General features: G+C 45.8%; 1 protein-coding gene across 6 annotated transcripts in view; it reads left to right on the plus strand.

Moving 5' to 3' along the window:
• The window catches only part of Obsc (Obscurin), a 161443-nt gene that overhangs the window by 110444 nt on the left and 24682 nt on the right, over positions 1-26317 (plus strand). For 5 of the 6 annotated variants that reach the window (XM_089579582.1, XM_089579587.1, XM_089579583.1 and 2 more), the window contains 23 exons: positions 6-141; positions 897-1066; positions 1143-1278; positions 2405-2574; positions 3042-3174; positions 5094-5269; positions 6361-6478; positions 7491-7666; positions 7775-7880; positions 8708-8886; positions 9312-9505; positions 9602-9754; positions 10080-10318; positions 12080-12196; positions 12624-12799; positions 16428-16499; positions 18158-18595; positions 20629-20835; positions 22894-23024; positions 23305-23461; positions 24135-24416; positions 25406-25511; positions 25601-25801. In XM_089579582.1, the coding sequence (XP_089435708.1) occupies positions 6-141; positions 897-1066; positions 1143-1278; positions 2405-2574; positions 3042-3174; positions 5094-5269; positions 6361-6478; positions 7491-7666; positions 7775-7880; positions 8708-8886; positions 9312-9505; positions 9602-9754; positions 10080-10318; positions 12080-12196; positions 12624-12799; positions 16428-16499; positions 18158-18595; positions 20629-20835; positions 22894-23024; positions 23305-23461; positions 24135-24416; positions 25406-25511; positions 25601-25801 (3973 nt within the window). The remainder of the gene's footprint in view (positions 1-5; positions 142-896; positions 1067-1142; positions 1279-2404; positions 2575-3041; positions 3175-5093; positions 5270-6360; positions 6479-7490; positions 7667-7774; positions 7881-8707; positions 8887-9311; positions 9506-9601; positions 9755-10079; positions 10319-12079; positions 12197-12623; positions 12800-16427; positions 16500-18157; positions 18596-20628; positions 20836-22893; positions 23025-23304; positions 23462-24134; positions 24417-25405; positions 25512-25600; positions 25802-26317) is intronic. The other variant, XM_089579586.1, reaches the window with a different exon arrangement.

A 26317-nucleotide genomic window follows, 5' to 3' on the forward strand; every position in this document is an offset into this window, starting at 1 on the left:
AACAGCTCAGCCTGAAAAATACCGCAAGCAACGCAAGCCAGCTTTCGAGAAGGAACTCGCACCGACGACACTTACGGAAGGCAAGCCAGCTAGGCTTGAAGCCAAGCTTGAGCCGGACAGCAATCCTACGAGTGTGAAATGGTGAGCGCTCGAGTATCGAATATCCTGGTTATCACTGGTAGTTTCGACACACAGCACACTTGTTAAAGCAGGCACGCGTCTTATGTTCATAAGGTGCTTATGCGTGAAGCGAGAAATGTTGACATAAAAAACAGCGCTGCGTAAGGCGTTACAGATAATGCAAAAGAAATTAGCTTTTCATCACCCATAGTGGCGTTGCAAGAGTGGCTGTGTCAGTCGCAAACGCCAGCGTAGGTCGCGAAATTGCTGTCGAGCAGCATTGATAGCGACCAGGTAGGGATGGTTTTTGATGAGAAAATTATGTGTCACATGCTTGTAGAACAGCGCAGCCAACGTTTCTGTGGAAGAAAATGCGGTAATCGACGTACTGAGGTTTAAGTACGCCATTGGATTGTTCACTGTACACCAGAGCGCTAGAGCAGGGAAGACATTTCTGTCTGCTCTCCGGTTCTTGTTTTCTTCTTCCGCTTTTTTTAGGCCACAAAAAATAAACCCCAGCAGCGAAACTGAGCATGAGACCTCAGTCTTAGGAGCACCAAAGCTCATAGCTAGGCCAGGCCAGGCTGCGTGAATATTGCGACAGAGGCGTCTCTCTTCCCCCCCCCCCCCCCCTTTTTTTTTTAGGTCGTTAAACCGCATCTATTTTGTTCCACTTGCTCTACAGCTACCTGCAATCCTAGTTTTCTCAGGCTACAGATATACAAAGTATCACTGAAAAAGCACCAATTTTTCCTTTAACTGAAGTTTTTTCGTAGGATGAAAGACGGCCGCCCGCTTCGCCCCAGCGACAGGATCAAGATGGAAGAAAAGCCTGACGGCACGCTGGCGCTGCTGATAGATGACGTGCGGCCCGAAGACGCCGGAAATTATTCCGTCGTTGCAGCCAACGACGCGGGTGAAGCAGAGTCGGAGGCGGACATAAAAAGTGAGAGCTCGCGCGCTTTCGAGTCGATCAGTCTTGGTACTGAGCATTGCGATTCGTTTCCATCGCGCTGACGCAGCCCAGCCCGACAAGTACCGCAAGCAACGAAGGCCCGCATTCGAGAAGGAGCTGCAGCCGGCGACTCTGCCCGAAGGCAAACCTGCGAGACTCGAGGCCAAGCTTGAACCAGACAGCAATCCCACCAGCATCAAGTGGTGAGTGTTCATGCGGCGTTACTCGTTCGAGGTTTGCGAAACAAAAGAAGAAATAACGTCTCAGACCGTTTGTGAACGGTCTGAGACATTATTTCCAACTCATATTCATTCATTTCATGTTCATATTCATATTCCAATTCATATAACGTCCGAGGTGAGAGAATGACGTCTAAATAATTTGTGCCTCGCGGAGTGCGACACCTTGCAGGCGCTGTACTTTCTAACTTTGATTCAAAATTCCACTAAATGGCATATTGCAAATGCAATGAACTGCTTACCATACATCGAAATGCCTGAAGGTAGAGACAAATTGAAAAAGCTAAACCAAACTGATGCGATTGAAGTTCACTGCAGCGAAACTGTTTTCAAAGTCGCCGCTTTATTCTCTCTAGTCTCTCTAGAACCCAGGATAGTGGAACTTTATCTCGAACACCCCATTTTTTATCAACACACAGTTTGTACCAAAACTTTCCACCCTATCAGTTACTTCATTCTGACGAGCGAACACTGCATCTATTAAAGATTTGTAAAAAAAAAATGTTAATAAATGTAAAAGTCTAAAAATGGCATTCGCGTACGTTATTCAATAAATTTAGCACGACTACTGCGGAGCCCCATGAAATGGCGTCTCCGCAAAGGAATACTTTACCCATTTTAATGATCTTGAACAAATTAGCTGCGCTCCTCGCAAAACACTTTCGGGGTGAGTGTCTGCATGCGATGAGAAGAGGGTTCATGCTTCATCGAAGTAATGAATGCGCAAGAACTTTTCAGGCTTGTATGAACGTAAATGTTAATCTGACGCATGTAACTCGAAAACAGGATTAACAATGGCAGAAAAAAATCACTTCAGGAGTGCATTCCTTCCTATCCAGCAAGCGGGCACGATCTCGTATTTCTGTGTACTGTCCGCGACCAGCTCCATCATCTCTCTGAGCTGTGTGTCCTGGATACACAACACAAAATGCAAAGACCGGATATGGAATCTAGAGTTCAGTTATCCGTAGTAAGCTGCAGCGTTAGTCCTTCCTCTAGCCGTCGCACTAATTCATGATTGTAAAGAAACGGTGTACATAGCTAGCATCGGATTATACGGCCCGATCTGGCTCACACTTTTTCTTCTCAGGCTGAAGGATGGCCGGCCCATTCGCCCCAGCGACCGCATCAGGACCGAAGAGAAGCCTGACGGCACGTTGGCCCTCATCATCGACGACGTGAGGCCAGAAGACGCTGGTCATTACTCCGTGGTGGCTGCCAACGACGCTGGAGAGGCTGCCTCAGACGCCGATGTGAAGAGTAAGCGGATTTTTCAGTCATGCGTGAGAAAAATTTCTGAGAAGGAATTTTTCTCATGCCCATGCTCTCTGTACACTGGCGATTCGTGATTTCGCGTTATATACAACCTAGCTTCGACACTCGCCCCAAGAGAGAAAAGAACGTAGTTGAGTTAGGAAATAAATACGTATTTTTATTTGGCGCTCCCATGCAGTTTTTTCCTCGGCCTCCTCTATTATTGTATGGAAATAAAACAATTGAATTAAATTCATTTGAATTGAAACAACGGTTGCGGATACAAGACAAATAATATTCGCACTATTGCCACCAAGGAGACAAAACACCGATGCAGTTCTGAATCTCGCCGTGTGATCTTATCTCGTGAGTAGTTTTGCTCTGACATTTCGCATAACGCATTTTAGTTTAACTCAGCATACATTGCCCATGAGCAGTAGTTTTTAATCGCTACGTTCGCTTCTACCCTGCAGCCAAACCCGAAGCGCGCGTGCCCGGAGAAAAGCCTGAATTCGTCATCGAGCTCAAGAATGCGGATCTTCTAGAGGGGCAACCCCTGCATCTCGTGGGAAAAGTCAAGAGCGACAGCCCTTTCACGACAGAATGGTACGCAATCCTTTATTTATTTTGGAGTAGAGGGGGAAGAGCTATATATCATACAGTTTGGCACACTTTGCAGCTTCAGCGGGCAGAAAAAAAGGTGTTTCCAAAATGCTTGCTTGTCTCTAAACTGCACATAACTGTAAGGCTAAAAGGGCATGGGGCCATGCCCGCGATCAGTACGCTTACTGGATCAGAGGGCAATTAGAGATCACTGAAAAGCAGAGTTTGCCGCACCTCCGTTTACAGCAATGGCAGAGCACAGCACAAGGAATGTCCTCGGAAATAATTTTTTCGATGCCAAATGGAGTCGTAGAAGTCCGAATGCTATTTTCCTTCCCACTCGCCTTGCTTCCTGGATCAGGCGCGAAGCGACGCGCCATGCTCATCGTCCGTGTGACGGCTGTGACGGCGCTGCATTTGTATTCCTTACTTCCAATGGAATTCCTCTTTTTATGGTACGAAAACTTCAGGGGGGCACTTTGTTGACCTAAAGTGCGGTGGGGCGAAAGCCTTTAGCGCGGTGTTGCTGCTTGTCTCACTGATGTGTGGTTAAGATGTTAATTAAGTACACAATTGTTTGTGAATCTTAAATGCTGGAGACACTGGAGGGCGTTTGGGAGGTATCCGTCTGATTCGACGCCTTTCTGCAAACACTCTCCAGCGTCCCAAAGAAGGAGAACTACATATGTGTTGGCAGGAAGTAGCGTAGCCATTAGCACGCTCGGCTGCGGAACGGAAGGATGGTGGTTTGAATCCCATCGTGCACAAAGATTTTTTTTTCTGGTCTGACTAGAAAAAGCGTGACACCTCTGCTGACTTCCTTCTGCTGGCAACCTTCTGTCGACAACGATGAGGCATTAAAGGCTTTTGCCTTAATATTTGTTATTCTCCTCTAGTGTGTGTCCGTTCTTCGCTCTTCGGTGCCCTTCGTATTTTCTCATGACGACAAACCGATCAACAAGCCATTAGTATGCGCGAACTTGTGATGCAATGCACGTACTTCGGCGATGCGGCGACAAGTTGCAGCGCGCTGTAAATGAGTTGTGTGACGTTTCATTTAGCTTCAATTTCATTTGGTCGTGACGTAAGCAACAGGAGGCGAGGAAGCAAACGACCAGTCGCAGGCATGGTTGGTCTGGTCCGGTGCCACAACCGTTTCCACTCTGTACAGTCCGGCCGAGTCGCAGGGATCGTGATTCGCCAATTCGTCTCGCATCCAATGCAGAGTTTGTTTCCCGGGACGGTATTTGTGCCGACAAAGCTCGTTAGATGTATCAAACGCATCGTCGTGCGAGTTCACTCGTCGGCGCCGGTCGTACAGTGCGATACGGATGTAGGGCGCGTTAAATAAGTGGCGTTTCATTGTACGTTTCTGCCACGATCAGCGTGATGTCGTCCCCTCCGCCTACTTCACCAGAAGCAGCGACCAATGAGGAGAACCTAATAAAACGAAAGCGAAATGGAACGCTACAAGCTACGACATCAGCAAGCTGTTTTGTTCAGTTCCAAGCTTTGCGCACTGCGTATGAAAGTGTAATCGCAAGATAGGATAGATTCCACTCAACGTGCCCGCCGTATTGTTTATTTGTGATGTTGTAACGTCCCACGGGGGTCAAACAACGTAACGTTTCTGTCTATTTCACTTTCCCTTCCGGCCATCTAGAACGGCAGCAGCAAAACGGCGATTGCTGTTTCTACCTTGAACGCCCTGCAGCGGCGGCGTACCATAAAAGGGAATGAAAATAACCGTCGCGCTATCCAGCCCCAGAGTAACTTTAACCTCACTACTGCTGGGTCCTGATACTAGTATTCTTTTCGTCGTGTTCTCATAATGTCAAGTCTGCAGCCTATCAGTATTTTTTTCTTGTTGTTGCTGTTGTTAGTAACAGCTCCACTTCTTCCTTCTCGGATGTCAATTACAGGCTCAAAGACGGCAAGAAAGTGGAACCTTCTTCAAGGCTGGCGCTGTCTCAAGAACCAGACGGCACAGTTCTTTTGTCGATAGACCACGCAACGCCAGACGATGCTGGCAAGTACGTCTGCGTCGCCAAGAACCCTGAGGGCAAGGCAGAAAGTTCGAGCACGGTAAAAGTTGCAGGTAAGGGCCTTAGGCTTTTGTTCTGGGCGGGACAAGTTCAGCTTTCTTGAACATCACTTTTAAGTGATGTGGCACATTATAGATGCTGCTGTGAACATAATGATGATGATGATAATGAATTTTTATGACGCAAAGGCATCTCTGGCCAAAGAGCGCCATGGAACAAGTTGTTTTTCGTCTATTCAAGGTAGAGTCGAATGCCCATTTGCCAAGCATTTCACACTAAATAAGCCGAGCACCAGGCCAAGAGGAGGCTTGCACCCATTCTATCACCGCTTTTTACCCGGCGACACTAGGGATTGAACCCCGCATTTCCCGCATGCAAGACGGATGCTCAAACAGCTAGGCCACTGCTGCGGTACTGTTATGAACATGCTCATGGGAATGGTGTAATCTTCAGATGCGTAGCAAAATCTCGCTTTTAAAGTTCGTCCTGCGCTAGAACCGAGTAGTTATGACTACCAAAGAAAACCAATGGCGTGCGTTTTTGAAAATAAATAGCAGAAAACTACAGCGTCCCGAATGGGGGTCTGCGGTTATGTTGATCGTTATGGTGCAGTCTTACGATATGCGAAAAAATTGCGTTCATAAACAACTTCCCGCTAAACAACCGGCGGCATGTGGCTGTTTTTTCTTCTGCTTTTCTAATAAATTAGCTTTAAGCGGTAACATATTCAGTAATATTCTTAACCGAACAACAGCACCAAATAAATAAATTAAAAATCCCTCGCGTCCCTTGGTTTCTGTGGCTGTTGGCTTCTCTCATATTTATAACGAGCCCCTCATCCCCCCTCTCTTGTTTGCTTTCCTGCTTAAAAGTTCGCTTGTCCAGAATTTCTGGGCACGAACATGCCGTTTGCATGGTATAAAAGGAGTCTCGAGATTTTGTTCTTCTCTTGAAAAATAAATTTAATTGTCAAGGAGTCTTGAGATTTTATTCTTCTCTTGAAAAATAAATTTAATTGTCGCTATGATACGGATGACCGCCATTTTCTCTGTTTTTCTTGAGAAGCAGGATTCAGTGCAGATGCTTGAAGCAAACAATTATTCATGGCGTAATGCAAGCGCCCTTTTCGTATTTTATCTTCCAGAGCTCCCGAAATACGAGCCTGAAATTGTGGAGGAGCTTAAGCCGGCGGTCTTCACTGAAGGTGAACCTGGGAAATTGGAGGCCAAAGTATCTGGAGACCCCATGCCAGATGTCAAATGGTAAACGCCTTTATTTTGTCCTGTGTAATGTGCCAAAAGCGAGACTCTCAAATTGACACTTGCTGTGACTGTTACCTTGAAAGTACCGTTATTGAACAATTAGTTGAGTTACATCAGCCAGGCGTTTTTCAGTGCGCTAACAAATTTCTCCTGAGCAGCGGCTCACTTGCTAGAGCACCCTGCTCCAGAGCACGATCCTGGCCACACGGCTGCCGCATTTGAATGGAATCGAATGCAAAAACGCGGGTGCACTGCGATTTCGGCGAACGTTAAGAAGTCTCAGATTGACGACAAATTGGCACACAAGACAGACACAGAATACGAGGTTGACGGGGCTTGCGCCAGTCCCGTCAACCTCGTCTCCTGTGTCTGTCTTGTGTGTTAGCGCAGTTTTTTGTCAATTTAAAACCATCAGGCAACCAGCCTAGCAAGAAGTGCTTGTAACTTCTTGTAACTAATTTTCAAAAATAACCCGAAGCACTACGCCACCGACGTGCCTCCTTGTCGCTAACTGGGCTTTGGCACGTAAAAATCGGTCAACTGCTATTATTACCAAGCTTCCCAAAAATGCAAAACTTGCATTGTAACTTTATTCATCGCAGGTACTCATTGAATTCAGAACAGGCACGACAACAAGATTTCGGCAGCATTCATTTTCAAACGCTAAGTGCCGAACTTATCTCGGGCATATGGCGTAGCACTAGCGACCGATTGATGTTGAAGTCTGGTAACCGCTCCTAGGAAAATTGTCCCGACAGAAGAGGAAGCTTCAAGAATAAGAGGGAATATTTTTTCTTCGTCTTCTACAGGATAAGTATGATTTCTTCGCAGAGTGTACCCATAATAAGTCGCCTTGCCGTAAAGAGAGCTCTAGGTGCTTACAAATGCCACGAAATAAAGTGCACGTTGGGCAGTTACTGCAGCCGGAGTATTTTAGACGACATTTTTTCTCGGTTGTAGGCAAAGCTGTAACAACAGAAATGCCTCAAGTGCTACACCTCTTGAATTCCAGGATCAAAGATGGCAAAGAGCTTCCTGAAGACAACCGCATTCGTTCGACCACTTCACCTGGCGGAGACGTGGCGCTGACGATTGACCCTGTGAAGCCCGAGGACGCCGGAAAGTACGACCTTGTTGCAGCCAATGACGAGGGCGAATGCAGAACCTCTGCTCCGGTTACAGTGAACCGTAAGATTTCCGCTTAATAGTAGAGGGGTTGTGCTCAGTTGTTTTCATTTCCTTGTCCTCTCCTCTGACTGCTTAGGCTAATTGGTCCATGTATTCTGTACTCTTTAGACCCGCCAAAATTCGTGAAACCCCTCGAGCCTGTTGAAGTTGTAGAAGGCTACCCGGCCAGGCTTGAGACGACTCTCGCTGGTCAGCCTACTCCTGACACAGAATGGTAAGTTGCTGACTGATGATCGCTAACTTCATATTTTTTATTCGTCCTGTCACATCGTTTTATGCACTAGTTTTTGAATCATCAAAACAAACAACTAACTAGCTAAGTTCTTAATTAGCCACTTCCAGAAATGAGCAGCCGTTGCACGCTCTTCAGTATTACTAGAAGGGTGCGGTGAGGGGCTAGTTGGTACATTATAAGAACAATAAAACTATAAGAACTGCGCTTATCCCGTGTGCTTCTTCTCTCTTGTCCCCTCCTTTCTGCACAGTTTTTATTATTCTTATAATGCAGTATTACTACATTAGTAAAATACAGAGTAAGAGGGGGCGCTAGTTATTAAACTGTATTTTCCGCGTCCATCGCTGACGCCACAACGCCTGCAACAGTTCTTTTGGGTTAAGTTTCGGTCAATAAAAGAGTTCGCAGCAATTTCCTTCTTTACATTTATGCTGTCGGTGCTTTCGGGCATACCCCTATTTTTTTCTGTGTGCTGCGAAAAAGTTAACTTGCGATGAACTGCTGTCTAACACTGCTTTTGTGATCGCAGGCGACGTCATTACCTTTCTTTCTATATAGGTGTATATATTTTTTCTTTTAAGCACTTCAGTTTAACACCAGAAAAAAAAAGGGAAGTTAAGACTGATCGAGGGAGGCTTAATGCAAAACCCTCAAGTGTTTGTAATTTTTGCGACAAATGCAGCTATTTTCATTTTCACATTTCATTATTATTTCCATTTTATTTCTACTGGCTTTTATTTTTTGTGCACGGAAAATGTCAATATTTGCCCATAAGTTCTCCACCTGATTCCTTTATGTGCACGCAGGCAGAAGGATGGAAAGCCCTTGATTCCAGACGGAAAGAAAATAAAAGAAACCAAGACACCATCCGGTGATGTAGCCCTCGAAATTCCCAAAGCAACGCCGGACGACGCTGGCGTTTACACTTGCAAGGCTAAGAATCCTCTAGGAGAAAAAGAAACAAAAGCTCCTCTCACCGTGGCTGGTAACTATAAGATTCTGTTTCGTTTCTCTTTAAGCACATTCGAGTTGAATGCGATAATACCAAAGAATGCAAAATGAATGCCAAGAAATGAAGTAACCACTAAACGACAAAGCAAGAAAACACCCGAGTGAACTTGAAAAACGGCTTTCATTGACGATAGGTAATTTTTTTTGTCAGTCTTCACAGCGAACTGCATCTAATTTGATGCTACCTGATATCGTGCTTCGAACACAAGAAATGCCATCAATTGCCGCGACCTCTTTCGATGATTTCAATTAGCAGGGTTAAACGCTTACTGTGACTAAATCGACGATTACACGCGAAAGAGAAGTGCTAGATACACGAGTATTTTTTCCGTACGTTGAGTGACAGTAGCAAGAACAACATTAGGGCATGTCATGTGCGATAGACTGTTCTCTCTGCAGGAAGTGACGCTGGCGATAAGGCTGAAGAAAAGCCAACCGTTTCTCCTCTCGACGACGTCGAGGTGATGGAAAGCGAGCCCTTCACGTTGGAAGCCAAGGTTACTGGAAACCCGACCCCAGAGGTCGAATGGTTCTTCGGCGGGAAGCCAATTCCGCGTGCCACAGACCTTGAGACAACTTTCGACGGTCGCAAGGTCCGCTACTTTCTTTCTGCGACTTTGGACGTTCTTTAGGTGTCTGACCGACGCCTTATAATAAGGCAGTAACGCCTTTTATTATTTTTTTTACAGGCGAGGCTTTCTTCGAAACACAGCCTCCCGAGTCACGCTGGTCGATACGAGTGCAGAGCAACGAACAGTGCTGGGAAAGCTTCGTCCAAATCGACAGTTGGCGTCACGCCCATGAGCAAGCCATACTTTACCAAGCGGCTCACTGACATGGAGGTAGTACTAAATATCTTGCCAGATAGGCGCGTGAACTATATGCTACAGGATTCTGTGTCGCGTTGAATGTTTCATATGACCTAAGGCAGGGCTGGTGTAATAGAACGATAGCTGGCTTCAATTCTATTATATTTCTATCGTGCGCCCCGCCAAGTAGCCGATCCAGGCGATAGCCGGGTAACTGCGGTGCTTCAGGCAATGACGAATGAAAAAAAGATCGCCGCGGAGTTACCTGGAACCAAATCGTTTTGTTATGTCGGCTATACAATGTCCAGAGGGCGACTTCTTTTTTACCCACACTCTGGTCTTGCTGGTTATCTTCTAGGCATCTCCAAATGAACCCTTGAAGCTGGTGACCAAGGTCAAGGGTTATCCCGAACCGGAGATCACTTGGCGCTTCAACGGAAAAGTAATCGAACCAAGCATGAGGTACACCATGAGCAAGGAAGGAGAGGTCTGCACGCTCACCGTTCCTTGGCCAGAAAGCAAGGATTGTGGCGTGTACGAATGCCTGGCGAAAAACCCCGTGGGTGAAGACAAGTGCAGTGGCCGGATCACAATCAGGTATGTGCATCCCATTTGCCTTTTAGAGGAAACAGTCACATAACCATCATAAATGTTGCATCGTCCACTCAATTCATCAGGTGCCGAGGAAGAAAAAAAACATTATGATACTGATACCCGCTACAAGATGTTTTACGGCAGCGCAGGCGACTGGTTCTTATCGTGTACCTTGCTGCACTGTGACTAAGGAAGCTCCCAAATGTATCGCGCTGTCTTCAGCGCTAGAAACACTCACGAAAGGGCCACGCCGTTGTTTGGTTTTGGTTTCGTTTCAGTAAGTTTTCAACCAAAATGACAGCATGCAGTCAAGCGACTTTTCAGCGCGAAGGCTTTTTTTGGTGCCACTAGAGAAATTGCAAAAATTTTGAGATTTAACTTGATTTTCCGGAACCATTCCTGCCAAATTCTGCGTCGTTTATTTCATGCTAACGGTATGTAAAAATTCTTCAGAGTAATATTTTTCATGAGGCAGCCTTCAGAGACTCGGACGTTTAGCCATGCAGGTTGTCCCATCTCAAAGTAAATAGGTAACTACGCGAATGGAATGAACTGTCTGTTGTTACGGTGTATCTGAGACGTCAGTATTCTTCCACACGCCTAGTTAATAAATCAATCAGTCAATTGATTGATTGATTGATTGATTGATTGATTGATTGATTGATTGATTGATTGATTGATTGATTGATTGATTGATTGATTGATTGATTGTAACTTTACGTCTTGCTCCTTTAGGTCAAATGAAAAATCCTAAAATTTTAATATATTAAGAGAATGCTCCTTCATAAAACGCGTGGCTATCACAAATGCCACGATGTCGAGCGCACACCGTAAAAATGCTGTTAGGTTCATTCCTAGACCACGCAAAAGTGTACGGGAGAGGTCTGCCGGATAAGAAGTCTGACAGGCTACTCTAGATGACAGCTATAACATATGAAGCGATGCACACAGGCGCGTATTTCCAGACAAGGCTTTACGTTTTTGTTCACTGCGTTGATCGTTTCCTTACGTCGGTTATCATATACAACACAGTAATAACTTTGTCCATGCTTATTCCGGAGTGCGTCCACAACTGCTGGCGCTTATCCTGACTCTAGCACAAATTCAGAGTCGTTCAATTTAAGTGTGCGCTCAAGACCGCGGTAATCGCAGCGCGCGGACGCGCCGTCAAGCGGTGTGATAATAACCTTCGCCGGCTACACGGAAGCACTTTCGCGGAGTCTTTCTTAACGTCTCTTTCAATTTTCCAACTTATGCCTAGACCATTGAATCACTTATTAAAAACTCAACTATTTTGTCCTATTCCTTGGAGAATTGGGCGAAATATCTGAGGGTGGGGATTGCATCTCAGTTGGTTTCGTTAGCGTACAACCCGCCGTCATTTTTTATGTATTTGTGCACTCCAGTCGGATGCCCTTTGCTCGCCTGTTTACATCGCATTTACGCCTTACGTTGGAGCATTCAGAGGTACATGGAAATCCGTGAGCAAAAGACAATTTTACCGCGCTGTATATTCTCAAGACAAAAATATAATACGTTCCCATACCAGCCATCCGCTTTGATTGCAGTCTCGCGCAGGGTACTTCCCCTGCACCCAAATTTAGCTCTATAGCCCTCCCGAAGGCAAAACACCCTGCGGCGTCATTCTGAACTAGATAGAAAAAAAATGTAATGGTTGTGTTTCGCGCGCTCTGTTTGTGTGAACATTCTCGCTTTTATCCATGCCAGTTTTGCTTATTATGCTGTATTACCGCCCTTCTGCAGAGAAAAGGGAGAGCCGCCATCATTCGTAAAGCGGCTTGAAAACTTGAGGATCCCTGAGGGTGACACAGCCACGTTCACCGCGCGCATCGCCGGTACTCCGCTGCCCGAGGTGAAATGGTAAGTGTTGTGAGCGTTCTCACCTCAACATGTCATCGGCTTTCAGAGAAAAAACCGTAATTATAGGCATTCTCGCTCATATGGGAATCCGAGCGCAACGTTATTTAAATGTCCGACAGAGCTCCTCTCGTGATTTTGCGAGAAGTGTACTAAGTCGCGCCCGGTTTCGCATGTGCACGATGCAAATTTAGTTGAGCAACGGATAATTTCATGTTTAAAAATTGCGGGGCCTGATTCAAAAATTTGTCTTAAGTCCGTGACCTTGTCCAGCAAGACCTTGGCTATCACGTTGTTGTCTACCATGGCTAGTGAGCGTACATACTGTGGTCACTTACAACCTGACCTTAAACAGGGAGATCGAAGTCGTGAATACGCAGCAAAATAGCACCTTTAAATTGCGGTCCGTCTATTGTGCTTCTGCTGCCAGGTTCAAGGACGGCGAGGAACTGGAACTTACTCGTCGTCACAAAACAGAGCTCGAACCCAACGGAAACCTGCGCCTGACCATCCGCGACTGCAAGCCGGAGGACTTTGGAGAGTACCGAGCGTCCATCTACAACCCGTACGGAAGTGACACCTGCATGGCCACCCTGAGGGTCGAGAGTAAGGAATTACTTCTGTGGCATTCGCAGCTGCTGCAAATGGATCCGCTTGTGCCGTGCCTCGTTGTCGTGGGCATTGTCGCGTCCATGCTTGTGGTCATACTCTCTCAGAGGGAAGGCCCTGCGCCGTGCGAAGATGTCCCTTTCTTTGATGGCCTCAACCAGTTTGTGTTCACGTGCGCGAAAAGGCAGTGCAACCTCTGAGAGCCTAGCTAAGCCGCGGGGATCCGGCCTCGGAGCTTGGTTGGCGCAGGTGTCCAGTGTTTGCTTCGATCCTCTACGGCTTGAACGGCCTTGTTTCCTCAGCGTTCCTCTTAACAAACGCGCGGGCTGACGCATTCCCGAATGCACACTGAAAGGTGGACTGTTTACTTGTGTACATAACTCGTATTTGTATCTACTCTTTTGTGATAGTCCAGCACCAAAAGTACATGAAAAGGTTGCTCTTCATAGTTCTTGCGAAAATTGAAACGAACGTAGAAAAAAGGATACGGAGTTTAATTGCTGTTATGCACCAACTCGCTCAGACGAAAGTGCTTACAGTTTACGAGCTCTTCTAAGGATAATCATTACTCGTGTTTAGAGACAACGACCAACCTGCATTCATTAACAAAACTAACGCTACCCGAATCCTTCTATCGAAAGCCGCGACGTGAAAGCTGCAGTTTGCCTGACACCGATGAGGCTGCAGGCTGCAGATTATACGCCTAAAATCGTGTACCTTGTGTGCTTATCGAGGAAACAACGCCGAACATTGGCGGTGAACAACACATGTAATATACCAGCGAAGCAGCGAAATGCTGACGCGTTAACGTGACGTGTTCAAGAATATTCAAGCGGCACAATACTGGTTTTGTTAAACATGTTTTGTACATTATTACTAGCCTCGCGTGTGCTGATTCTTCCTCTTTCTGTGTGAAAACTGTCAGTCGGCACATTCGTGACTACTGTTAGTGTTACAGATAAGGTGGTAGAAATAAAATTAATAGTCACAGTGTCATGTTGTTAACAAATTAAACATATAATGTAGAAGGTCGAGCAAATTTTTGAGAATTCATTATGCTGAATAATAGTTTAAGGTTCTGTTGTTCTACGGGTCATCTCGCGACTAAATGCAGACTCAACAATCAGCAAGCATGTTTCCATGCACATTTCTCATATTTCGTCTTGGCATGGCTTAGAAACAGGTCCACTCAAATCGGCCCTCTTGGAAAAGTCACCTTACCAAAAACTTTTTTCTTATTTTGTCACAAGAACATTCAGAGAAGAACTTCTCAAATAGGCGCACACTAATTAATAATATTTCGAGTAGTCGTACCAAGCAGTCGTATTTGCTAAGGTTTGATCGCATCCTATTGCTGAGCGCACAGTCTATTTTCCCGAGATATATCCTTAATATGAAGCTCTTCTCCTGCATTAATAACTCTCTTTTGCAATGCAGCTATTCGGTGTAACACTAGTGGCCTTGCAGTAACCCTAACAGCCTGCGCTTGTTCAGGGTTAAAGAACGATGGCGTTCCACAGCCAAGATTTACCGTCGGAGAAACCATTATGTTTGAGTGGACCTTCTAAGGTAAAGTTGTTCAGTGTTGATTTTATTCTTGTCCTGAGACCTTGTATGTATGTAAACTTCTATTTTTTCAGTTGTATAAGTCCTATAAAATATACTAACTTCTCGAGCTCACCGAGGCATGCCAACAGTGCCAGTGTGTAGATAAATTCTAAGTGTGTACAGAACCATGTACTAAATAATCGAATGTATATCTACTGTCTTGTTCACAACATAATTGCCATTAAAGGTGGTCTTCTGTACCGATTCTGGCTTGTGGATTTCTCTATTAAAAAAGCAGTGTTACCTTACACAAAAGTTACTTCCACTGCCAAAAAGAGAAGTTATTCAAAAGACGAATCCTTTCTGCCGTAAAAAAAAAAATGTTGGCACGGCGGTATGCCACCTTGTTGGGCTGTGTCGGGAGCTCGGTGACCTGAAACTTTTGTGTAGGCAACACTCTAGCTTTGGAAGGAGTAGCCGTAGGTGCTTTATAAGTAACCACTGCACGCCGTTTACGCCATAACTCTGCCGTAATTTAATGATACATCTGCTGCATATTTATGTACTGTGTTAAAGTTTGATATATTCACCTTACATACCCGTCGTTAAGAAGTAACGCGAACATTACATTCCCGTCTCAGATACTGGTCACTCATTAGCCTAAAATAAATCCTTCGTATTTTGCCTACTTAGGCACATTTGGTGCAAGCAAAGAAGCACAGCTCAAACATTTTGAGTGACTTTAGGAATGGCTTGCAGTGGAGTGCGCGCAAGTATTGTTTTTTTCCCGCCGAATTCAGAATACTCATCAAATCTCATTCAGAGATCCAACAGGAAATAAAGCTCCCACAGCAAAATATTCCCTAAACTTAACTTACGCTTCCTCAGAGTGGGTTACATAAATGTAACTGCTCCTACAGCTTTTAAAACGTTGAGTACCCAAATAAGTTATTTGCTCACAAGTCCACCTTAAGCGCTGAACATTATTCAACCTCGGAAACACTACACATAAAAGCTGAAAACAAGATAGTTGCACAAAATAGAGGTTTCGGCCGAATACCTTTTCTTGTCATATATCAAAGAGCTTGCTCGCTATTAGGTTCTATGTATAAGTTTCATTTCTGGATTGTTTTATCAATTAAATTATATATACTATTGCTGCCATTCTGCTCCGATGCTGAACAGCTATTATACTTTCAGTTCCATGCTCGCTTTAACGCGGCAGACTACAACATGGAGAATGTTGCTCACGAAATTCGCTTGCGAATGCTGCTCGTGCCAAAATTTTAATCACTCGAGCTGCGCATTTCGTCTTGACATTCACAATGATCGTTGCATCACGTCTCTCAACACAACCCGCGAAAAGGTAAGTATAATTTTGACGACAAAACCTGTAGTGGCACCTTGCAACTGAACCCTGTAGTATGTAATTATCGGTTGGAACGTACATCACGGTTGTCTATGTAACAGGGCCATTCAGTTAGATCCGTTACAGACCCTGTGGCAACTCTGCCATAATATGCGACTGTTATCATTATCTAATGTCTGCCCAGTTTGAATGATGGTACCTCGCGATTTACTATGTACGCCCACAGTTCGCACATAATAGATGTGTTATTTCGAACCGAATTGATAAAGGAGTGTGTCTCTAAGCTCGCCACAATGTTAAAGAATATTCACTGGGGTGCCACCACCGTTAAACTTGAATTTGTTCTAATACATTAACAATCGGACGCTAACAGGAAAGCGACGATAAGGCGGACTTACAAATAATCATCCGGTAGTTCGCCGTACGTAGAATAATGTCCTGACGTGGCCTATGTTTCATACTGAAAACGATTGTTTCTAAAACACTACAGCACACCGTCGCATGACCAGTAATATCTACATGCATGGTGTGGCGAATGGTTCCTTAAGTTCCTCTAGATCTGTAAGTACGAAAGAATACGGTGTTGATATCTCACTGTGTTTTAAGAGAAGCTATATCTCTTATTCACAATAATCATTTTGTATAATGCACATTCAGTTCCAAAATTTGTGCCAAAATATTTTTTCTTCACGAAGTTATGATTTTCAGGTCCGTACGACGACGGAAAGCGACGACCGTCGACTGACAAGTACCCAAGCCGCGACATTCCTGAAAAGACTGGTAAGATCCTTGCTGGACTCTGACGCTAGGGAAACCCTTATTTCATTTTGTGACACCATATAAGCCGCACAGTACTGACGACAGCTAGCCGCCAGTCATGTATCTCGTACGTGATTACTATTAGGAGCGAAAGAGCGAACGATGAACATCGTGAAAAAGACCCGTGTTACTCTGGGCTTGATAAGCTGCTAGTTACCGTACCACTTTAATAGGTATATTTTGCTCTTCGCGTTTTATTACAATGCCTTTTCTTATCTATAAGCTACAGCCTTTCTCTTGCAGCCCACGGAGTACTGATTAGTTGCGCGGTTTGCCGTTCTGTTTGCGTGTCCCTTGAAAGTAGATGAACCGTGAAGGAATGTCTTCCTCCTAAATCCTGCATGACAGCACCGTCAGTGCACTTTTGTTTGTTTGACGCACGCAGAACCGTAGTCACCGTAGTGGTAGCCTAGTATAGAAGATGTTCGTTGTTTCAGTACCCTGATGTATCTGTATGACCTCGCATCTGTCTTTTTTTTTTTTAGAAATAAAAAAAAAGTCGCAATGGCCAACATGCTTTACAACCAAGGCACAACCGCTCTACGACCCCAAAGAGCGGGTCGCGAGGACGCGTACGAGCACGTGTTCAGTCCTGCTTTTGCCTCTAGACCAAATCCGGAACTCGAACAATAGCGTCAGGTCCTAAGCGGATAGCACCAGGGCACAGGGCTGCGCCCATCGATGTGGCAATCGTGCTGAAAAACTTTGCCCACTGTTTTCTGCAAATTAATGGCGCACTAAGCACTCACATTTTGTCAGGCTATCATGGCCTTAAGTCATTCCGGGTGATAAAGAGTAGCTGTTTTCGGTGGTATCTCGAGGAATCGCACAGCGCAGTTTGGTCGCCACGACACTAATATGGACGTTCGAACAGTCTCGACACTGCCGCATCGCTGCTATCCTCTACTCAGCGCTATACATGACGAGAATGAAGAATGCAATGTAAAGAAAGGAAACGTGTTCCTATGCCAAACATAACCGTGATGTTTTCTCACGTTAAAATTTGTGGTTTAAGTCAGAAAGCGTTTTGGCCCTCAGGCTTACGACGTTTCACCCCCTAATCAGCCAACAGTGCAAACAAACTTGAAGTGGCTGTTCAGTTATTGTTAAAACAGAAAGTCCGACACAAAATTATGCTTATTTTCTCGCTGTCGTTTGCCTTTCTTTCAATGTCTGAGCACTAAGGTCAAGCAACGAGTCATACCTTTTATGCTGGCGGCAGTAAGCACAAAGACAAGTTTTATAGCATGAACCGAATTTCGCTCATGTGGACAGGGCTTTTAAAGAACCTAGAGTTTAGTAGTCATGAGGCAAGCAGCACCATCGCAGCCTTTTCGAAGGAAAACGGCCGCTCTACACACGCCAAGACGCACAGGTTTTGTGTCTACGGGGAAGCAAGGCACTGCGGGGCTCCAGGTAATTTTCTGCTTATCTGCATAGGCACGAAAGCAAGCACTTGTGTGCCGACGAGCAAGTTGCAAACAAGAATGTTGTGCCACATGTGTAATGCTCTCCTTGCGCGCAGTGCACGCGATTAGTAGTGGCAGTGATGCATGCGTCACTCCTGCACAGTACGAGCAGAATCCCTGCACCGTGCATGTGTTCTCTGTATGTTGCAGACGTGCGGCGCGGTAGATCTCCCTCCCCACGACAGTACCCTGAAGTGAACGGCTATAGGGCGCCGCCGCCGCGAGACGAGCGCCGGCGTGAGCCCTACAGCGGGCCCTACTCGCATGAGCTGCCGCCCACGTCGCCCCTCCCGTCCCGGGACTTTGACCGGCCCGATTACGACCCAAAGTCTCGCCACCCACCCCACCCACGTTACGACGACCTGGATAGGCCGTACGACCGCATCACGCGGCCCGACCTTGAGCCCGAGCCGTACTACGCAGGCGTGCCGGACCCGCTCACCGACAAGCCCTACATCCGCCGCATGACGGACCGCGACCTCACCCTGGGCTGGAAGCCCTCGCTGCCCACCAAGTCCCGCATCCCGGTCAGCTACACGGTCGAGATGGCGCCACTGCCCGACGGAAACTGGTCGCCCTACAAGTCCGGTGAGCACCCTGCGCGCTTCGCATTGGCGCGTTCTATACGTGCCTCACACTGCGCTCGGCGAAGGACCGGGCATTTATGGTTCAAAGGCTTTGAGTTGTACTCAGCGGTAACAAAGGCAAGGTTCACACTCTGTAGCATAAATAGAAGGTCGAACGAAAAGCCATTCTGACAACATTTCTTTAGATAGCATGCTCGGCTGCTAGTAAATAATTAGAGCCACTGGATACAAAGAAGTTTGTGATCTAATTATTGGTTGAATAAGGTTGTTTATTCTCAGAATGTGATTCGTTAAATAATTGCAGCACCTAATTCTTGTCGCCACAATACTAAAAAAGAAGTACCATGCTATTCTTTGTCACGATCATTCAACTCTTCGACAACGGCTCTATGGAACATCAAGTGATAGTTTCTTGTAAATGGCACGGTTTCAAACCAGTTCTATCAGCTTTCGGCCGAGTAATGTTTTGGCTGACTTAGTTACTGTTGCAGCACACGCTCGTTTTGTTGGTGCATATGCCGCAATGAGATGGCACTGCAGTCATTGTCGGATTCCGCATTTCTTCTTCTTACCCAAACAAGCGCTCGGCTGGAAGGCCTATTGGAGGCACGCACGCTTAAACACGTGCCCTTTTCACCGTTGCCATCATAGGACTAATTGCGCGTTCTTAGCGGTCGCTACGAAAACACTACAACAGTTCCAACGACAGTGTTTTTTTTTTTTTTCATGCCCCTTGTGTCCTGCAGTGAATAACCGCGTAACAAAAATGAGGAAAAACCTCCAGCATCCAGCATTTCCCTTGAGCAGCTGCTTTATATCTTCTGTTTTCTTTATCTCTTCCTGTTTTGGGGTTTTTTCATCCGTATAAATATTGAAACATTATTCACAAAAGGTACTGCTGACGCCGAGTATGATGCTGGTTTCACCACAAGACTGCAACAAAGAATTCAATGCTTCATTGTGCTTGCAACGTAGCTCCTTGTTCCAGAAAACCGACTTTATTTGCGCGATTCGAGCTTCGAACCCGCGCCAATGATTGGAGGTGCGATTTTGTATGAACTACTAAGTACTATTTTCCTATGTTTCATAACAATGTACAAGTGTTACAGCGCACGTTGTCGTCTATATTAAACAAGCTTAAACAAAGCAGTGACACACCTATTTAAATAAGCACCCTAAGAGACTTTCCCTGTAGTATGCTTTCTAGCGATACTGATGTCGAATTTTCAGCTTTTTTTTACCTCACCATGTCGTTCTTTATCAGTTTCATAATTTTTGTCGTTTACATTGTTTGTTTGTTTGTTTGTTTGTTTGTTTGTTTGTTTGTTTGTTTGTTTGTTTGTTTGTTTGTTTGTTTTTGCGGTATTTGTGTTTGCAGTTCTGACTTGTGTTGAAGTGCATTGTGTTGTATTGCAGTCTAGGTCTACATGTCCAATATTCTCGGACAACAGTTTTGAAAATTGAAAAATTGTAGGATACTTTTATGGAAATATTGAAAGTAATGGTTCATTCTTCTGATATGTAGCAAAATCTTTCTTTGAAAGTATTTCCATCGATCGCATCGAACAGTTTAGACTGCCTTATGAAACATATGGGGCGCGCTTTGGACGATAGCAAAAACATTAATAGAAAAAAATGCAAGACTGCCGTCAGGTGATCTGCGGGTATATTGATTGTTGTAGCGAAATCTTAAATTATATGAAAAAGTGGCGTTCATAAACGGTTTCCCGCTCAAAAATGCTTTTGTCCAGAATTGTTGTGTATATGCACCTTTTTCGCCAAGGGCCGCTTTTGTACAGCACCGGGGCCAGTCAATCTATTCGCAGTTTTATCCTTTGCTCCTTCTGCGTAACATGCGTTAGTTACATTTATCAAGAAATAAACTTTTCTAAGCGCAAACTTTGCTGCGCACAGCAGCTGGCGTTCCAAGCCGGCTTCGACGAATCAAGCTAGAAAAGAATGGTGAACTCAGTGAGACATACGTTGATTTGCCGAGGCCACACGTGTGTTCTGAACGCCATGTTCGCTCAACAGGTGTCAAGGACACGCAGCTAGATGTCCGGGGCCTGGAACCTTTCAAGGACTACCGCTTCCGGGTGCGTGTCGGCAACAAGCACGGACTCAGCGACCCCTCGCCCTACGTGACTGCTCACCGAAGCCGTCTTGGAGGATCTCCGCCCGTCCCCAAAGAATTCAAGCCAAAAGACTTCGATATTCCGCACCCTCCGCTAGATAAGCCAGGTAATATTCTTTTCTTTTGGATGATTAACCCATATCGCTCACAGGATAATTAGCGACTTCCCGCTCTCGTAGCAGGTAAGGTATTGGTCAAATGTCAAATGTTTAGGGGAATCCCCCAAGGTGGAGTAGATTTGTAATAAGGGAGTAATTACTCATTGTCATCCACCCGAGCGCAGTCATACGGCTACAAAGGAAAGCTATACAGCTTTCTCAGAAACTTCGTAGTTAAAGAAAAATTCGTCCTGGTCCGGGGTTCGAACCCGGGACCACCGCTTCACCGGAGCAGTCGCTTTACCAACTGAGCTAACCGAGGCGGCAAGCTTATGGTAGAGCGGGAGCGAATTGATCAATAACTCGAAGCGGGAACTCAGAAATTTGTTTTTTTTTCTTCATTCTGTTCGTCTCATGACGAAATCATCACCCTTATATCTTCCATGTTGTTCTATTAGTCAGTATATTGCTATCTCGAAGCTTCTAACAGCCTTTTAACAAGAACATGGATTTCCGTTTGCAGTTCTTTAGTTAAGTCCTTCTAGTCATGTTTGAGGACAGATTAGGAAAAATTATCGCTTGGGTAGGAACAGCGTGCTATACTCGTATACAAGGCGTAGCCCAGTGGGCAAGTGTTGTTTTTTGTTGTTACTTTTGTCTTGTTGTTTTATTACACGTCGGAGGCCGAATTTCTACACTCTCCAAAAGGAGCAACTCCAGGTGATCAACAATCTTGCTATTTGCTCCAAAGCCACGAGATGTACTGCCTTTATCGGTGCTTTAGTGAGCTGTACAAAGCGAGCACCACAACTGGGTAAACGTGAATGTCGCTATACGTACGTTTCTAGCCTTCATTCCAGTCGGTCAAGTGCGAAACGCTATGGAGACTTCCTGAAAATTTTCGCCCCGGGGCCTTCAGTAGCGACACACTGGGGGCCGTATTCTATAGGCTGTCCACTTTCCGTTGTCCATTTCGCGTCCATTCGGTCCTCTGTCATTGGTCACTGAGATATACCCGCGGCTTTCAAGCGCGTGTGGGAAGCGACGTGACCATTGGATGGTTGACAACCAGACCTCACCATTGGCTGAAATTGGATGCAATACGCAGACAATGGTGAGGTCCAGCCGCCAACCGGGTCACTTCCCGGGTCATGGCCGGGTCACTTCCCGCACGCGCTTGAAAGCCGCGGGTATATCTGAGTGACCAATGACAGAGGACCGAATGGACGCGAAATGGACAAGGGAAAATGGACACCTTGTAGAATACGGCCCCAGTTCAGAGTTTCGTCCACTCTTCAAGACTGATTAATCCACGCGTCATCAAGGCTACTTTGACTTGTAGTATTTTTCACGTTCCAGAGTTGCATGCACTGGGGTAATGAGGGGCCCCGTGTGGGGAGATTATTTTTCATTCCTGGCTCTTCAACATGCACAGAAATCTCGATATACGGAAGGTTTTGTATTTCACCCCAACACATTAGGGGGTCTAGCATAGCGTATATCGTCTACCGCACCCCCCTTACAGCGGCCGCCAGCCGCCAATGCGCAGATGAAGCCAACGGTTCAGGTGCCGGTATGTGCGCCATCTGCGCGTGTGCATTATCAGCTGGCGGCCGCGTAAGCGGTGATACCAGGCGGTGTACGCTATGCTGAAGGTTTCTATTATGCGGCGGTCGTGGTCCGCTAACTCTCACGATCTCGCGGTAAACATCCAGACGCCATAGCCACTGAGCTGCAGTTGTCGACTAATATAGACTACCTGTTAGCTGATAGTATACCTGTCTGTTGTCACAGGGAGACGAAGTGACTGTCCACTGCACAGAATTCCGTCACCCGGTGTGGCCCGCAGTTCCATCCTTCACGGAAAATTTCCGTGTATTTATTTTTCAGAGATTTCCTTAAGGCAGTTTAATCAGGCTGCTACGTACTACCGATGTTGTTTTAAATGTCCTGATAATAATGCATTTGCGTTTCTCTTTTTAACAACCGGTTTGCTCTGTATGTATCTCTTTGTGAAGAAAAGGGTAATAAAATATTTCATTGCCATACTTTGTTCTCTTTCTACAGGTGAGGCACCTGTATTCGTCCGCCATGAAGAGGACGTCATGTATGGAATACGTGGTCATCCTGTCAGCATTGAATTTTGGGTGTACGGAAACCCGCAGCCCGAAATTACCTGGACATTTAAGGGAACCAAGGTGACAGTTTTTTTTCTTTGGCTGAATTAAATTCTTATTCTGGTCAGATATTTCATGCATCAGTGTGCATCGTCTAGAAGCCAACTCTCCGTGTCACAAGTGAATAAATGTTTTGCTCAGCAGCGCGGGTCATCAGGCATGTGAATAAAAACTTAGCCTTGTCATATATCAGGTAGAATTTATCATAATGCGATATCCAAATGAACCCGCCCTTCTCGCTTACTAGATATTGGCGTTTGTGTCAGCGTATGCTGATACGCATTGTGTTCTGCTGTTCTAGGTGGAAATGGGTGGACGATACAACAGCATGCAGGACCGCAACGGCCAGGTTACGCTGTTTATTTCTCGCATGACAGAGGATAACGTCGGCGCCTACACTTGCACTGCTGTCAATGAGCACGGACAAGCCACAAAAACCATATACGTCGAACTCGCAGGTAAGAACAAGCACACCTGCGCTACCTCAATTCGCATCTATAACCACTACTGGCTGAACAATTCATTCCGATCGGTCAACCGCGCAGGCACTCCTGATAATCGAAGACTATAGAGGTAATCTTTGGGAGTGAAGTAGTTCTGCGAGAAATTTAGCCTCCAAATTTCATTCCACGCTTCTTTTTTTTTTTCTCGTATGTGTATGTGTATGTTCGTGTGCGTAAATTTGGGCACGGTTGTGAGCACATGCTCCCATTGATACCACTGCCTTTTCCCTTAACGCTGTGAGCACCTTGTGATGCCAGGAAAAGGATAAAGGGCTGATTAATTTCTTGCCCGGTAAGCAAACTTGCAGGCTTTCTGACCCGCAAGACGAGCTGCTCGGAATGTAATATCGGCAGTTGTCAGCTCCAATCTTGCGAAAATTCCTTCCCGTTTCTAATCACTGCACTGGCTTCCGTGTGCGCACACCACCTGCTTGGGGGAGATGTATTCAGTCGCTGTTTCAACTCGCATGTCATGAGAGGCCTTTCCGAAGAGTGCGCGCATAGTGCGTCTTTGTCTTGCGTGCCTGTAAGAACTTCATTCTTTGACAGTAACGCGTAAAAGGCACATGCGAGTACGCTCCTGGCGTTCTCACCTTGACATGCATGAACCAACTTGTCCTATTTACAGAGGAGCCAGTATTCACTAAACGACTGGAGCCAACAACTATTATGCTCCGTCGCGGTGGCGAGCTTCAGTGCCGCGTCATCGGTAAGCCTTACCCAAAGATAAAATGGTTCAAGGACTGGCAACCCATCTGCAACACCTCCCGCGTTAACATCATCTGGGAGGCGCCTGACATCTGCATCCTGGCGCTGAACGGCTCCATAGCAGCCGATGCTGGCCTCTACTCTTGCTCCGCGTCCAACATTGCTGGCACGGCCTCCTGCTCGGCTATGCTGAGCATTGAAGGTAAGAGGCTAACGTTCATCGCGTGCGCGGTATTGCGATCCTTTCAGTACTCTTACAAGAACCACGCGTTATGCCAGTCGCCATCTGCGGCCGCAGCGATTAGCGATAGCTCTGCAGGGGGTGTAGCCTGACAGCCGACCATAACTGGAGGGAAACATTATTTTTAAAATGTAATTATACCACCTAAATAAGAGACTGAAACAAATGACATGCATGTTTTTCGCCCGGCTGGCCCCCTGTCCTTCCCAAACTTGAGACTGCATTTTTAGACGCTGTCCTCATTACCCTTGCCTCCTTCCAGCAAAGTTTTAGCGCCACATTCACAGGGAGAGTACCTTCTAGACACCCTTCTTTCTCAATTTCTATCTTACAGCCCCCTCCCCGAAGCGCAATATACTTTTGTCTTGCTGGATGATAATTATAACAGACTGAGCGGTAATTATGACCTCGGTCACAGGGCTAACTTATCTCTTCTTTACATATCCACTACTGTGGAAGAAAGCATAACTTGTTCGGAACATTTACGAGGCACAGATTTAAAGTGCACAGTACGGCCAGTCTAGACCAGCCAAAGCAGTTGTGCAATAAGCGGAGAGAAACAGCTGCTCCGACGACATAGTATTTAACATTAACTTCGGGGACAATACGCTACCACAGATAAACATGGTCAATGCATCAAGGAAAACGCTTGCTCCTATTGTCACAGCAATGATTTCCAAAGTCCCATTTGAATGAGTTGCATATGTTCTGGCCCATTGGGTCTCCAGTCATTGGCAGCCTACTTGCGTGTGCGCGCGTCGCTGAACACTTTTGCAGTATGTTTTTTTCTCATGTAATATGGCGAAAGCATATTATTGCGTCAGCGCGACTGCTATAAACTTGCTACAACAGTACGGCTGTGGTGAAGCCTTGTCATGTATGCTTTGGGTGTCTGCCTAAAATTCCCTCCTGTTTATGAGAGAAAATGCGATCTTTTGGTTGCCCTCCAGAATCCGAATCCGAGTTTGACTGGAGGACGTATCGCCAACCAAAGATTATCAGGCCTAAATCAACGCATCTCGAGGACTACTACAACCTTGGTGATGAGCTTGGAAGGTAAGCGATGGCTTATTTTGCTGCCATTGTTTGTGTACCCGCCCGATTACATTTTAAGCTCAGCTAAAACTCGTTCTTTTTTTCTACAGGGGTACACAAGGTGTTACGTATCACGCCGTGGAGCGTTCAACAGGCAGAAGTTTTGGTGCTAAAACCATGCATGGAAGAGGTCAATTCAAGGACTGGATGAAGTCTGAGCTGGATATGATGAACCAGCTTTGCCACCCTCGACTTCTTCGGCTCTGGGACGCATTTGAAACAAAGAATTCCATGTCACTGATCACTGATTTGTATCCTTTGCGCTGCTCAGTTCATTTTAAACAAAGGTATCTGGAGGAAACGTCAATAAGTAGGGTACTGAACTTGTAGAAGCTTGATTGCTGCTTTGATTAATTGCTTTATTAGCGAGGAGGCTGCCGTGTATACCATTTCCCGCATTCCGAAGCGTGAAAGTTCAGCATACATTTTCGTCATTGAAAATGCCTATCACTCGTAAGCTTACAAGTTCAGACCTCGAGAAGAAAGGCACCAGGTTTTGCGTTAACTCATCTCGCCAGTTTTTGTAGAGGTACCCAGCGGCTTTCCTGTGAGCTCTTCGCGCTCAACGGAACAGGCCAAGCGCACTGAGCATATTCATTCTCATAGTCACAGCGAGTCGCGTAGCTCCACGTTTCCCAGGATTTTCAATTACTTTGTCTGCAAAGAAAGTTTTCTTAGCCTCGGCATTTTTCCGCGCCCTCTTCTTCCTCGCTGCAGAGTAGTAAAACTGCGCGATGAAAATGTGGGCGAAACGATACCCATGTAAA

Source organism: Amblyomma mixtum, chromosome 3, assembly GCF_055824585.1.
Source record: "Amblyomma mixtum isolate Tamu chromosome 3, ASM5582458v1, whole genome shotgun sequence".
Taxonomy (NCBI): Eukaryota; Metazoa; Arthropoda; class Arachnida; order Ixodida; family Ixodidae; genus Amblyomma; species Amblyomma mixtum.